This window comes from Bos grunniens, chromosome 26 (genome assembly GCF_055505025.1).
Source record: "Bos grunniens cultivar Pamir isolate PY7600 chromosome 26, Bosgru_T2T1.0, whole genome shotgun sequence".
Taxonomy (NCBI): domain Eukaryota; kingdom Metazoa; phylum Chordata; class Mammalia; order Artiodactyla; family Bovidae; genus Bos; species Bos grunniens.
In genome coordinates this window covers 35,569,362-35,585,734 of record NC_141190.1, presented here as the reverse complement: position 1 = coordinate 35,585,734, position 16,373 = coordinate 35,569,362, and the positions used below count along the sequence as shown (strand labels likewise).

Below are 16,373 nucleotides of genomic sequence, written 5' to 3'. Positions count from 1 at the left end.
GTGATGGTAGAGATAGAATAGCAAAGAAGGTAACGGAAAGGGGTCAGACAGTGAATGAATTTGGAAGGTGTAACAGACAGAATTAGCTAAATAAACAGATGCAGCATTTTAAAGAAGGAAAAGGTTGTATTTTTTGGCCCAAGACCAGGTAAAATGTCAGCTTTAACTGAGATGGGTGAGAACAGGTTTTATTTGCTGTCAGTGTGGAATAATTAGAAGCTTAGTTTTGAAGATGTTAAGTTTGAGTTACTTATTGAATATCTACATGATACTCTGAGCTCAGGAGCCTAATGGATAACAATTTGGAAATCATCTGCATTGTAATGGCCTCTAAAGCTGCGAAGCCAAGAAATCACCAGTCATGAACAGAGTAGAGGCGCCAGGGATGAGCCCTGAGGTAAAACAATGTTAAATAATCAGATCCTCTGAAGAAGCCCACAAAGGAGGCTGACAGGGCAACCCACGAGATAGAAATACAACCAGGATTTAGTGTCCAGTGAGCGAAGTGCTTAGAAAAGAGAACGAAGTAAACGAAGTGCTTAGAAAAGAGAACAGTGATCAGCTCGGTCAGCTGCCGCTGAGGAGGTTCTAGAAGTACAGACAGCTACAATACTGAGGAAAGATACCATCAATTCAGAATAAAGAGAAAACACTGAACTCAATGGACAAGAGTCTGAGCAAACTCTGGGAGATACCGAAGGACAGGGAAGCCTGGCATGCTGCAGTTCACGGGGTTGCAAAGAGTTGGTCAAGACTGAGCGACTGAACAAACATCCTCGCCACTGAGGAAAAATAAACATTTCAAAACTATTTTCAAATGCTTATCTCAATAATTATCTTCCTGTTTTTCTAGCTTGAAACTTAGCATTAAAAGTCAGGAACAGAAGGCTTTCAGGAGGAAGGGACTGGGTGACTGGGACACTTGAACAGCTCTGGGTAGAGGCTCCAGTGCCCCGGTCCTATGAACATTCTTCTGCTTTAGGGACTCTGGTTCTCAGCCACAGTCACCCAACTCTTGCCCAAACATTTGATTTCTCTATTGCTATTTATTATAGTTGGAAGAACAAGATCAGTACAATGTATATTAAGCATGGTAATGATCAATCCTAACATCATCTGAGCTAGAAAGTCAGTCTGAATCCTGGGGCAAAATTAGTAGGAGCATTATTGAACTCAAGTGACTAATCAGGTACTACTCAGTGAATGTTAATTTTTATAAACTGAAGAAAGTTCAGAATTCTACACAAAATGGTTCCGTTTAAGGTTGCTTAAAGTATTCTAGAAACCAACGGTACAATTTTCCACTTAACCAGAAGTTATATTTCACTCCCTAATTTCAAATACTATCATGCTGGTATATTTTAAAGGGGTTGCAAATGAGAAATTACCTGGCACAAAACATATACCTTAATGCTATAATGTACTCTGAACTTCTTAGCTAAGTAGGGTACAGAACATAAAACATTAAAATCCTCAAGTTTATGCAAATGTGCATAATTTGAAAATAAGTTTTTATACCGCTTTAATGAAGCAATTTATTATGGTATAAAAAAGAAAATCACGTTTGACTATAAATCAATTCAAATAACATTGAATTATTGACGAATACAAAGAAATGACAGAATTGGAGGAGCAAGTGTGAACAGTGCAGTAAGAGAACTTCTTTTTTAAACTGTGAGAAAGAACAGCTTTTCATAATAATTGGCCTAAGTAAAATTTAGTGGAACAGAAAAAGTTGATGATAAAGGAGAGAGAGAAGAAATTTTAGAACAATACCCTGGGGTAGGTAAAAGACAGTGATCTCCTAACTCAAAAGATGGCCCAGATGTGAGTCCCCTGGGTTTGTGGGGGTTTTGTTTCGTTGGTTTTTCTTTCCTCTATATCTCTCCCCACTTGTGTGCTAAAGTAGCTGTAATCTAGAAATAACAACAAATTCACAACAAAGGGAAAAAAGAAAGCCTTAAGAAAATCCTGCTACTGAGATTGTAGGATGAAGCCCTGTACCGCATACCCATCCTAAACTAAGGTGAGCAGAGGTAGAGCCCGTGCTGCTGCAGGAAACAGAGCAAAGTGTTAAACTTTGTTAAACTCAGTGATAGGTCCACAATTTTAAAATCATGTTATTGTTCAGTCACTCAGCATGTCTGACTCTTTGCGACCCCACAGACTGCAGCACACCAGGCTTCCCTGTCCTTTTACCATCTACCGGAGCTTGCTCAAACTCATGTCCATTGAGTCAGTTATGCCACCCAACCATCTCATCCTCTGTTGTCCCCTTCTCCTCCTGCCTTCAGTCTTTCCCATCATCAGGGTCTTTTCTAATGAGTCAGTTCTTCTCATCAGGTGACCAAAGTATTCGTTTCAGCTTCAGTATCAGTCCTTCCAATGAATATTCAGGATTGATTTCCTTTGTGATTGATTGGTTGGATCTCCTTGCAGTGCAAGGGACTCTCAAGAGTCTTCTCCAACACCACAGTTTAAAAGCATCATTTCTTCAGTGCTCAGCTTTATGGTCCAACATTCACATCCATACATGACCACCAGAAAAACCATAGCTTTGAAGAGACGGACCTTTGTCAGCAAAGTAATGTCTCTGCTTTTTAATATGCTGTCTAGGTTGGTCATAGTTTTTCTTCCAAGGAGCAAGGGTCTTTTAATTTCATGGCTGCAGTCACCGTCTGCAGTGATTTTGAAGCCCAAGAAAATAAAGTCTGCCACTGGATCATGCAGGAGATCTTTTAAAATCATATGTCGTACAAAACTATATATACTATACATATGAAAATATATACTATACTTTTTAGCATATTTTAATCTTTCATAATTAAAAAGGAAAACCTGCATTGTGTATGTTTAAATGTAGTACTGAGGCAACAAAGGATGAGATGGTTGGATGGCATCACTGACTCAACGGACATGAGTTTGAGCAAACTCAGAGAGATAGTGAAGGACACGGAAGCCTGGTGTGCTGCGGTCCATGGAGTCACAAAGAGTCGGACACGACTTAGTGACTGAACAACAACAAATATAGTACTAACTAGAGACAACTATTTGAAAACTTTGTGAATAGGAAAAATACCAAAGATACATTTCAAAGCTTGAAGAAAACTATCAGTTCAGTTCAGTCGCTCAGTCGTGTCTAACTCTTTGCGACCCCATGAATCGCAGCGCGCCAGGCCTCCCTGTCCATCACCAACTCCCGGAGTTCACTCAGACTCATGTCCATTGAGTCAGTGATGCCATCCAGCCATCTCATCCTCTGTCGTCCCCTTCTCCTCCTGCCCCCAATCCCTCCCAGCATCACAGTCTTTTTCAATGAGTCAACTCTTCTCATGAGGTGGCCAAAGTACTGGAGTTTCAGCTTTAGCATCGTTCCTTCCAAAGAAATCCCAGGGCTGATCTTCAGAATGGACTGGCTGGATCTCCTTGCAGTCCAAGGGACTCTCAAGAGTCTTCTCCAACACCACAGTTCAAAAGCATCAATTCTTCGGCGCTCAGCCTTCTTCACAGTCCAACTCTCACATCCATACATGACCACAGGAAAAACCATAGCCTTGACTAGACGGACCTTTGTTATAAACACTACATAAATCAATCTTCTGATTTTGTAGGCTGAGCCCTGAAGGTTGTAACAGCTGTACTAAATATTCCAGCTAACAATTAGCAAACTATCTTTGATAATTCCAGGAAATCTAGACGCTGGCCATTAACTTCCCAATTAGATCTAAAAGCAATATGGGTGAGTGGGATGTACAAGCGTGGTAGACCTTAAGGGAAACATGAGGTCGCTCATATGTCTGGCCTCAAATTTTGACTGTATAAATGAAAAAAATTATGAAAATAAAGAGAAGAGAAAAGTTGACATCTTTTGTATTGTTAATCTGACTTGCATAGTAAGGAGAGAGAAGAGAAAAATATCAGTTTGTCAACAATAGAGTCAGTGTGTTAGGTCATTTAAAATATCTATGCAGTATGCATGAAAGAAAAAAGAAAATCTAAAAATATCCCACATACTTAAGATCAAAGACAAGATAATAACACTTAAAACTACAATAAAAGAGAGTTAGGTAAGTTACAACTGTAACAAACAAAACAGAAACAAAATGCAATTATATAATGGCAAAATTAAAAATAATAGATCAGAAAATAAGGGAATTAAAACATAATTATGCATCAGTGCTATGTAGGTCAAATCTGAAAAAGCCTCTGTGAATAGAACAGAGATGAAAATCACTCAAGAGGAATATTAGACACAGAAAATTTCAATATGTGCATGGAAAATACTGCTAAGCTGACATCAAAACAAATTGAAAAGAACATAACACTTATATGTTAAATATATGATAAAAATCTGTTGAAGATTCAAATCTAAATATTAAAAGGAAATAACCTGCATAAAATATTTAAAAATCCAGTGTTATTCATAATAGCCCCAAAGTAAAAACAACCCCAATGTCCATCAGTTGATGAATGGAAAACAAATATGATATGTCCATACATTTGAATATTGTTTGGCCATGAAGAGGAATGAAATACTGATACCTGCTATCACTTTGGATGATATGATATGGACGAACCTTGAAAATATCATGATAAATAAACGAAGCCATCACACAAGACCACATATTCCAAGATGTCACTTATACAATATTTCAGAGTGGACAAATCCATAAAGATAGGAAAAAGGATGTCAAAAGCTAGGGGAAAGGAGAAGCAGTGACTGATAATGTCTCCAAGATTTCTCTTAGGAGAAAAATGTTGTAGAATTAGATAATGATGATGTTTTCACAGCCTTGTGGATATACTGAAAATCACTGGATTGTATTTAAAAGGGTGATATTTTAGGTATGTAGATTATATCTTAATTGTTATTGAAAAAATACTATTGCTATCCAGTCATGTGCATATGGGCATGTGCGCACACACACACACACACACATTCACACACACAAAGGAAATATTTAGAAAGTAAGATTAGGCAAGATGTTAGGTGATCTTAAGTAACGACATAAGTCAAAAGAAACTGGATCAATGTTTTATGAAATATATATTAGCTCCTGCAGTACCATTCTAGGTGTTCATCCAAGAGAGTTGAAGTTGAGATCTCAAAGAGATAATAGCTTTCCAGTGTTACTGCAGCACTATTTAATACAGTCAAGATGTAGAAATAGCTTAAAACTTTGTCCCCTGCCTGTTATCTCTCTTGACATTATTCTTGATTCGTTTCCACATGTGCTTTAATTATGCTTGAAGTATGTTGTGTTCAGTTTCCATGAAGGCCTATAGGACTTGAACACTCTGTACTCTCAGGATAGCTTTATTATAAGCAGAGGATATGCATTGAAAGGGGCCTGGAGATCTTAGATGTTAGGGTTAACTATATAGTTACAGTAATTAAGGTAAGGAGCTAAGTGAAATAAAACAGTCACAGAAGTACAAATACTGCATGATTCTACAGTCAAGCCCATCAAATTAGAGAGTACCAAGAGGGTTGCCAGGGGCCAAGAGGAGGGCGAAAATAGGAGTTGACAGTCAAGACATAAAGTCTCAATTAGCAAGGTGAATAAAAATTTGTTGAGCATAGATTTCATGTTAAAGATGAAATATAATTTTCAATTTAATTTGATTTAGAAACTGCTAACATGGAAAACCAATGAATAAAAATAATTTAAAGCTATGATATGCTGATAGAGACAAGAGAACATATGACATACCTAAAGGTATTAAGAACAAATTAAAGAATAATAACGTTGTGAAATACTTCATTTGTAGTGCTATGCTTGGAAAAGAAATAAATACACAAAAAGTGTATATGTTTTATTTACTGCTGCTGTTACAAATTACAAGTAACTTAGTGGCTGAAAACAACACAAATTTATTCACTTATAGTTCTGGAAGTCTGAAGTCCAAATGATTCTTACAAGGTAAAACCAGAATGTGACGCTGGTTCCTTCTGGGGGTGCTCAAAAAATTCCATTTCCTGACTCTCTCAGCTTCTGAAGACCTCTCACTCTTTAGCTAATGAACCCTACCTCTGTCTTTCCAATCTTTTGCTTATGTGATTACAGTTCCCACCACTGTAGTCACACCTCCCTCTACCCTCTTTCAGAACACACGTAACTACACTGGGTCCAACAGAATAATCCAGGATAATCTCAAAATTCTTAATTGGATTCTATCTACAAATGCCCTTTTACCATTTATGGTAATATATTCACAAGTCAAGGGTTAGAATGCGGCCTTCTTTGGAGAGTGAGGCATTTATTCAGCATAAAACAGTGTTAGTACATAAATAAAAGACTGAGAAAGTATCTGATACAATGTTGCCAACAATTTTCTCTGGATAGAAGAATTATCGGTGCTTTTTAATTTGTCTTTTTTGTCTATCTCTTTTCTAGAATGAAACATGAATAACTTTCATAACTGGGCCAAAAGGGGGAAATTTTTTTTAAAAAAGTGTGCAGAGAGCTTTTTTCTTTTGATCCTTGATCTTTAATGTGCTTTCCACATGACTTACACTTGCATGTCAAGAAATTAAATTTATATGGCTGCATATCTTTCCAAAAATGGCATATCTAATTCCAAATTCACTTACTTCTTAGGTAGAGATGATTGAAAACATGTAAAATAATCAGACTGTCTTCCTAGTCTTCTGTGGCTAGAAAAAATCAAGGGTGAAGTTCCAACATGCAACAAATTTTTTTAGATAGTTCAGTCAATACAGGACTAGTAGTTTTGGAGCAACAACAACAAAAAAGTGGCTGTTATTTACTACAAATAATTAATAACAAGTTATATGTAAAAATCAAGGTCATGAGTAAAACTCAAACAGTATGCTAAAAGGAGTTTAAGCAAATAAAATATCAAGAGAACAGATTTAAAAGGTCAGATATCCCACCAAACTAATGATTAATTGTAAAGAGATGACTAAAAATTTACACATAGAAAAATACATGTTCAAAGAGAACTTGAACTGCGAGGGAGGTTTTTGAGTACATGCTATATTGGGGTGATGAAAAGCAAATGGTGAATATTTGCTTTACTCTTTTAGCAAAAGCTATATAAAATAATGTATTTTTAAGAAAATGGTGACCAGTGATAAAACCCAGCAAAGATACTGGAAATATCTATATATCTGAGGTCTAAAGACAAACCTGTCAGGATTGCAAATGAAATCAATTTGCATATGATGTATAAATGCACTGTTCAGACAAATTTCAGAAATTCTTAACTTGAATATTTTGAGAAAGGAACTAAGGTTTAATGATTTGCTTTTTTACCAGTGAATATTGCATTTTACTTTTAACTCAGCATTATGCACAGTACTTAAGGAGATCTTAATTGTAATCTCCCATGTACCAACTGGGTTATAGTATACTGGTTAATTTTCTCAGTGAGATTCAGTGGTGCAATGAAGATAATACCACCTACTTCATAAGACTGCTCTGTGGGTTAAACATAATTGTGTTAGTATGTATTAGTGCCACTGTCTCATAAAATCAAGGCATTCAATAAGTATTATTTCACTTTCAATATTCATTGTACTGGGGCTGAATGAATTCTACAAGATTTCAAAAATCAATTTCAGAGCTGCTCAATCATGTCTGACTCTTTGCAACCCCATGGACTGTAGCCCACCAGACTCTTCTGTCCATGGGAATCTCCAGGCAAGATACTGGAGTGAGTAGCCATTCCCTCCCTAGGTGATGTTCCTTACCCAGAGATGGAATCTGGGTCTCCTACACTGCAGGCAGTTTCTTTACCATTTGAGACACAAGGGTAGCCAATATACTTATGTATTTGTTTTAAATATATGAGCTCATGATTATGTATTTAGCCATCCTGAGGAGCGTGAAGAGGATATATATAGACTTTGACGACAACAACATTGAGAATCCTAGTATGTTTTGGAGAAGGAAATGACAACCCACTCCAGTGTTCTTGCCTGGAGAATCCCAGGGACGGGTGAGCCTCGTGGGCTTCCGTCTATGGGGTCGCACAGAGTCGGACACGACTGAAGTGACTTAGCAGCAGCAGCAGTATGTTTTAAACAATGGCATATGTAAAAGTACATATCACTGATATGTAAACACATACATAAGTACATGTATATGTACAAAATCACTGCAAATGGTGACCGCAGCCATGAAATTTAAAGATGCTTGCTCCTTGGAAGAAAAGCTATGACCAACCTAGATAGCATATTAAAAAGCAGAGACGTTACTTTGCCAACAAAAGTCTGTCTAGTCAAAGCTATGGCTTTTTCAATAGTCATGTATGGATGTGAGAGTTGGACTATAAAGAAAGCTGAGTGCTGAAGAATTTATGCTTTTGAACTGTGGTGTTGAAGAAGACTCTTGAGAGTCCCTTGGACTGCAAGGAGATCAAACCAGTCAATCCTAAAGGGAATCAGTCCTGAATATTCACTGGAAGGACTGATGCTAAAGCAGAAACTCCAATACTTTGGCCACCTGATGAAAAGAACCAACTCATTGGAAAAGACCCTGCTGTTGGGAAAGATTGAAAGCAGGAGGAGAAGGGGATGACAGAGGATGAGATGGTTGGACAGTATCACCCACTTGATGGACATGAGTTTGAGTAAGCTCTGGGAGTTGGTGATGGACAGGGAAGCCTGGCGAGCTGCAGTCCTTGGGGTTGCAAAGAGTCGGACACAACTGAGCGACTGAACTCAACTTTGTATAAGCACATGTATGTGCCAACTTAGACAACTGTTTATAAATGATAAAACTTAAGTAATATAAGGTCAGGTATACTTATAGTCTAAATGTATCACAGCCATAATTAAAAAGTAACTATGGGAACAATGCCTCAGAAAATGAGCTAAAATGAGCTCTCATGCTCTATCGCCCTCACCAAGCTGTTTGACACACTGCAAGCAGCCTGATTATATTACATTTTAACATTTTACTTTCCTCTTAATATCCTTCAATGGCTTCTCATTTTTCTTAAGATGAAGACCAAATGCTCTATTAAGCTTGCATGCTCTATAAAGCACTGCATGATCTGATCCTGCATATCTCACATACCTCATCCCTTGATTCCTTCTCCTAATTCTCTGTGTTAACGTGGGAGCATCTCATGCGCCATGATCTTTCCAACCACTGGCCTTTGTGGATGCTGCCGCCACTGATTCTACTTCTTCCCATCGTCACACCATCACCAGTCCACTACCAAGTCGCCTTTCACGTCATCACTTCCTCATTCTCTTGCTTCACCCACTTCTACCCCTTGGTCCACGAATTAGGTCAGGCTCTCTTGTAATCTATTCCCAAAGCATCTATAATTCTTATTCAGAGGTCTTATGATCATCATATCTAGGTAACTGTATGACAAGTTTAATATCTATCTTTCCTACTGCTTTATCAGCTTCAATGGAGCAGAACACAAGTAGTTAGTCAATCCCCAGAGTAGTTAGTCAATAAATATACGTTGAATGAATAAAGAAAAGCAAGTTAATTCCAATAACTGACAGTCTCTCCAAGCTCTATTAGTGTAACTCTTGAGTAAGTAAAAATTAAGGAGAAAAAAGATGTCATCCTGTGCATATTAAATGAAATAATAATAAATTGCTTTGCAAGTAATAAATACTCAATAAATACTAACATTTCCTTGCATGCTGAACAGTACTATCCATACTTACAATTGTTAAGAATTTATACTAAGCTTGAAACATTTAGAATAATTGCAAAGGCAAAATCTGTTGTTTAGGAACTTTAAAAGCTGAACACTTTCTAGGTACAGTATCACAGAAAAAAATACAGAACCCTTGCTATTATCCACACTCTGACTCATTGTGAGGCCTAAGATACATACTTCAACCCACTGAGTCTTACTTTTTTCTCAATGAATAACAGAAGATGAACCATGATCACCAATGTCTACATGTCAGTGATTCTAATTTACAAGTTTTCATGTAATATACCATGATCTCTTCAAAAGCCACCTCCCTTTGCTTCATACTATCTCCAAGTAGCTAAGCTTTCTGCAGTGATACATGGAAAACTGCTCAAACTGTATTGGCTGCTAACGTCCCACAGGTTAACTAGAAAAACAAAGACTGAAACTCATTTTTATTTAAATGAATGGCTGGTGCATAAAGCTTTTCAATGATGAACTGTACCCCTTTAAATAAATTAATTTAAAAAATAATGTAAAGCAACTTTTACTTGATAACCTATAACACGATTTCCAAAAATTTTGGTCAAACACCCCATCAGTTAAAAAACTTGCCCACACAGCACCAATATATGTATATTCATTTATTTATTAATAGCTTACATGTGTACTCCCAGTATATTTACTGAAAGCTTTCCTAGGAGACACAGGCTTTTCTATTATAAATATGGTTCCAACAAGAGAAAGTCCTGGGCTCACAGATTTTCTTTCTAGTGAGTAAAGAAAACCACATTCAAGTAAACAAATAAGTGAGATATAACTTCATTTTAGTGTAAGTGTTAGGATGGAAAAAAAAAGTTGTCATAATCCCTAAGCAAGTCTATTTTAGGTAAGAGTAGAGTAATAGAGATGGAGTATTTGAGGCAGAAAAACAGTAAATCCAAAAGCCATGATCTAGGGTAAAGTCTGGGATATCTTAGAACAAGCAGATTAAGTCATTAAGAACTTCTATAAAAATAAATTGACTGCCATAGAAATTTCCAAATGTTCAGGAATCTAATTCTGAACTCTGTCTTATTAATTCGATTCCTACACCAAATAGGAACCAGTACAATTAGAGTTACCATATGTCTGGATATCTACCAGGTGGGAATTTCTCACTATTTTTCCTTTTTATAATTTTACTGAATATTCTAAAAGTATATCATTTAAAATAAATTTTACGATAATTTACTCCAATGCATATATTTCAAAAAATTAAACTGAATGAATTCTAATTAAAACTATATAAAATTTATATATCCATTTTGGTAAGCCTATTTTCATATGAAGACATCATTTGAGAAAACAGTTTAATTTTTTAAAATTATTTAGGTCCTGTTTTCATTTTCTTTACCATGACATTTTTATTTTATTTATATATATACACATACATTTATATAAAAACAACTCAGGTTAAATATATCATGAATTTTAGTAGAAACAGTTTTATCACCTGTAGTTGAGAGTGGGTGATATAGACCCAGAAGACGCTATAGACCCAGGCTGCCTGGATTAAAACTGGATTTGACATTTCCTCGCCCTGTGATCTTATATAAATGAATCAACTTTTCTCTGCCTATGTTTCCACAAATGGAAAAAAAAAAAAAGGTGATAATAAGCATACCCTTCTCAAAAGGATTTAACAAGCTAATAAATGGACAAAGCTTAGAATAACCTGGCACAGTAAGTGCTCAATAAAGTTTAACTAGTTTATCATTATTTTAAAATCAGATGGTTTTCCAGTTTTATTTAATAAATGATCCAAAATAATGAGCTATATATCTGTGAAAAATAGTTGTTCACAATAGGAATATGAGACATGCTATTACCTCTTTTATGTGAAACCCTTCTCAGGACATAATTTATTTAGAAAAGCATGCATTCAGCATCAGAAAAGCACATTCAGCATTTTCATACAAATAAGGAGCTATCAACCGTTGCTCAAGACTTATAAAGCCCCACATCACATTTCATGGCTTAGCAAGAAAAGTAAGTACAGGCCAACAGCTGTGCGCTCCCTCGCATTGGGCACCTTTACAGAGGAGAGGCACAGCAGAGCTCCACCTGGGAGCCCTGGGGGGAGGTTTTCAGGCATTTTTGCTCCCCTCCTTAAACTTTTTTTTTTAACTATTTTTACAATGTTTATTTACATAACCAGAATAACATAGCACGTCTTTATAAATATACAATCAAATAAATTTTCATCTCTTTTCTAAGTTAATAGCAACTTTTTTCTCTCAGCTTTTTTCACTTTCTCATAATTGTGCTATGTCGTCCTTCATTTTGGAATATGCTAAGATCTTCAATAATTCTAAGATACATATTTAAAAACACTGGCGTATAAGCTTCAGGAAATTTAATAAAAACACATGAATCAAAGAATAAGATTAAAATGTCAACCATGTGGCTCATTTATGTTTTGCCAGATCAATCTTCAATTCATCATTCTTCAATTTGTGAAATATAAAAATTTAGATTCTTTGTGTCGATCAAGGTGACTTCTGCTGTATTTGCAGATGTACTAGGCAGATTTAAATTGCTATTTATATTTATCATTTAAAAAGTCACAGTCTTATGGACTCTGTGGGAGAGGGAGAAGGTGGGAAGATTTGGGAGAATGGCATTGAAACATGTAAAATATCATGTATGAAACAAGATGCCAGTCCAGGTTCGATGCACGATACTGAATGCTTGGGGCTAGTGCACTGGGATGACCCAGAGGGATGGTATGGGGAGGGAGGAGGGTTCAGGATGGGGAACACATGTATACCTGTGATGGATTCATTTTGATATTTGGCAAAACTAATACAATTATGTAAAGTTTAAAAATAAAATAAAATCAAAAATAAATAAATAAAAAGTCACATAAACCACTGAAGTACAATATATTTCATTTAAAAGAGGAGAAATTTTTTACTCTGTTTTAAAACAAAACACAGAATAGTTATACTAAACATAAGGTTAATTCAAGTTTTAATTGTTTTCACTATTTTACATGACATAGAATTTTAAGTAATTAAACTGAGGCTGATATTTGTTAATTTATAGCTATAACACACACTAGAAACAACAAAACACACACTAGAAATATTATCTCTCACTTATAAAACAAAAGTAAAAATCAAATCCAGTAAATAATACACTTATAAATAATGTCTTTCAGTCAAGACATAAACATCAATTAAACAAATCAATAACAATGAGAGGTTTTACAGGGAGATAAATGCATAAATATTTTAATTTTTAGTAATATGAAGGAAGGCAAGATGTGATCAGTGGTAGAGGTGAGAATGGAATATAAAAGTAGTAAGTAAAATTCTTACTCTTAAAAGAGGGAAGTGTATTATTTTCATCACAAAATTGCACACTGAACTCTAAAAAGCAATGGGAGAAAATCAAAGCAAAACAGCTATTTTTTCAGAGAAAAAGGTGACAAAAATATATTAGATTACTTGGAAATATACTGAAATACAATCAGCAGTTTGAACATTACATATAGTAGAAGCATAAGGTAGATGATTTCAGTAAGTGGCTTTTCATACTCTGATTCTACTCATGGAAATATATCCTCTATAACATCTTCATAGTCCAGTCTTCCATCTTGTGTTTATGGTTTTCTTCACTATAATTGCTATTATAATTTTTCAAAATGCATTACAAAAAAAGAAATTATACTAGTTCGTAGCTACTACTTTTCATATTTGCCTAGAATAATTAAGTCCTTCAATGTTTACAGGGGTCAATCAAACTTGATATCATTGACAGAAACTTTTTTTCCATGTGATACATGATAGCTATCAAATACATTTGATTTGGGGGTTTAAACTGAATTTTAAAAAACTAAGACTGTCTATAGGATACAAGCGCTGTAGTATTAGTTTCAATTAAATTAACACCACATCGCGGTCAATTGCTGCAAGTTACAGTGTACACCTGCATTTTAAATTTCACTCCAGTCTTTAAAACCAGGATAGTTTCCATTAACATTATTACAAGAACCACTGACCTTTTTTCTCTTTTTTAAAAAACACCATTTCTTTTAAAATGTTATTACTCTTTTAAGGTCTCATAGCAAGTGACAAGACTGCCATCTAGTGCTTTATGACTATTCCTATAACATTTTAAAGAGACAATGAGTCCTATATAATAGATGAGCTTCCAATATGGTAGTCACTAAGTCACACGTGTCTTAAGTAATTAAAATGTGACTAATATGAATTGAGATTGCCATTAGTATAGTATACAAGCTGTATTCAAACACTTGGAAAAAATAAAAATAGGCCATTGATGATTTTTTATACTATGATGTTTTAGATATTTTGAATTAAATAGTATATATTATCAAAATTAACTTCATCCTGTTTATTTTAATATTTGAGATATAGCTAGTAGAAAAATTTTAATTCTACATATGGCTTACACTAGGTTAATTTGGATAACACTGATCTAAAGAAAAATCATCTTAGTCTTAAATATAAAAGGCTTAAATATTAGTATATTCATTATTTCTAAAAAATGAAATGTAATTTATTTGTGTCCATAATTGTAACTAAATTACTCTTTGGGGATATAATAAACACTAAAATTTAAGAAGAATCAAACAGGAATTTCTAATTTTAAAAAGTCAGACAAAAATATGTCCCCATAAAATCCAGGATGTTTGAGAGAAGTAAATAAAATTCATGTGGAAAATATAGAGAACGAAGATAAATTAAAACAAATAGAAAATAGACAATGTGAACATCAGTAAGGACAATAATTGCAAGTGGACTGAAACATATTAAATACGCATGTGTCCATAAGTTTATGACACAAACACAGCAAACCGAGTTGCAACCTTATTAAGCATTCTTTATTTTGAAAACTGATATATTTTTTAAAAATGTATTAAAAATTTATCATGCCTTTCCCACGTGCCTGTAGCAATAAGTAAGCAAACGCCTGGCTCAAGGAAATTTGTTTTCACAAAAGTTTTCCAATCAAGAAATAAAGGAGTAAGAATACCAGTTTATAACCCCTAAATCAGTTGCAATCTAACATTGAGCATCAGTGTCTGCTAAGAACAAAAAAGAGACTGTGGGCATTATGTGCTTCAGTTACATGAAGAACACAAAACCACCTGTGAAAGTATTTCCTCCAAAATCATATCTGAATCTGATTAAACCTCTAAATCAGGGTTTCTCAACCCTCATGGTGTTGAAATTTCAGTCAGATGATTCTTGGTTCAAAGGAGCTCTGATGTGTATTGTAGGACACGTATCAATAGCAACCTCTACCCACTAGAAGTCCACAGGCTCCACACGCCATGCCTACCTGTGATACATAAAAACCTCTACAAGCACTGTCAAATCTCCCATAGTTTACAAAAATATCTTACTAAGCAAAAATATCTTACTAAGTTTGGGGATTTTTATGCTACATTCTCAGTAAAATTATAAAAAATAATTAAAACAAGGGTTTTAGTAAGATTTACTTAATTGAAATTAAGAAAATTCTTAAAAAAACCAAAAAGAAGTTAAAATTGAACCACAAACTATACAGAAAATCATATTAAAAAGCAAACATAAATCAAATGGAGGCAAAAACAACAATTACAAACTATAAAAGAGAAGGACATCGCTAAGGCCAAAACCTAAAATAGATGAACTAGAAAACAAAATCAGTGGAAACAGTGAATAAACCCAAAAGCCCACATTTATGTATGTGGGAAAAGAAGATGAACAACAACAAAGAATCTACCAATTTAAAAACCGCCAGATCCAGAGATCTCAGTTGAATTTAGTTAATCTTTGAAGTTCACTTCATACTGTTTAACTATTCTTGTTTTAAAACATAATCTTGTCAAATTCATCTTTGAAAGTTATTACCATAGTTACACAAAATGAAGTTAGAAAAGAAAAACCACACTTAGAATGGCTAAAATGTAAAAGACTATACGAAGTGCTGAGAGATTTTGAAGAACTGAAATTCTCATACACTGCTGGTGGAAATGGAAAATAGTATAACCATTTGAGAAATCGTTTGCTTGTTTCTTGAAAGTTAAACATATATCTGCCATATGATCACTACCCAATAACAAGATCTTTCAGTACAAAATCAGTATTGCTTTTTAGTAAAACCAAAATTGCCTCCCAGAAAAATCTATCACAGAATTCTATTTGTTCAAAATTTAACCGTGATGAAAAAAGATTACATTAAAATCCAGCTGAGTTACTCAAATTTTGTTTTTTGTTGCATGTTCAAAATAAGATCTACTGTTGTTTTATTCCTCAGAGTGGAAAAAATGCACCAAATATTAATATAATTAGAGAACAGAGCAAAGAGACACTGACTTCCCTAGCAAAATATATGGAGCTATAAGATTCAAAAATAGAAATGATAAACTATTAATGACATTAGTTATTCAAAATGAATTTTATTACCTGTAAAATCAGCTGAAATTAATAAAACAAACCAATTATCTAAAATAAAAAACACAAATACTTACAATAACATGTTCCTCTAAGTGGATTACCAACATAGCGATTTTCAGAGTCACATCTGTAGAAACACAAAAAAACTCATTTACTATTAAACAACAAAATTCAAAAGCTTCATGTTTTTCCTTCAAGCAAACAAGTAATTAAACTCTACATTCAAACATATTAAAAGCTATACTATTAATTAAAGTTTTAAAAGCAAATCTTCAAAAGAAT

The 16,373-nt window shown here is 34.6% G+C and overlaps 1 protein-coding gene across 8 annotated transcripts in view; it reads right to left on the bottom strand.

The window, feature by feature from the left end:
• The window catches only part of ATRNL1 (attractin like 1), an 810,133-nt gene that overhangs the window by 525,305 nt on the left and 268,455 nt on the right, over nucleotides 1-16,373 (bottom strand). For all 8 annotated transcript variants that reach the window (XR_015155896.1, XR_015155897.1, XM_086379578.1 and 5 more), the window contains one exon: nucleotides 16,166-16,218. Coding sequence is in view for 6 of the 8 variants with exons in the window: in XM_086379578.1 (XP_086235704.1) it covers nucleotides 16,166-16,218 (53 nt within the window). In the remaining 2 variants the exon portion in view is untranslated. The remainder of the gene's footprint in view (nucleotides 1-16,165; nucleotides 16,219-16,373) is intronic.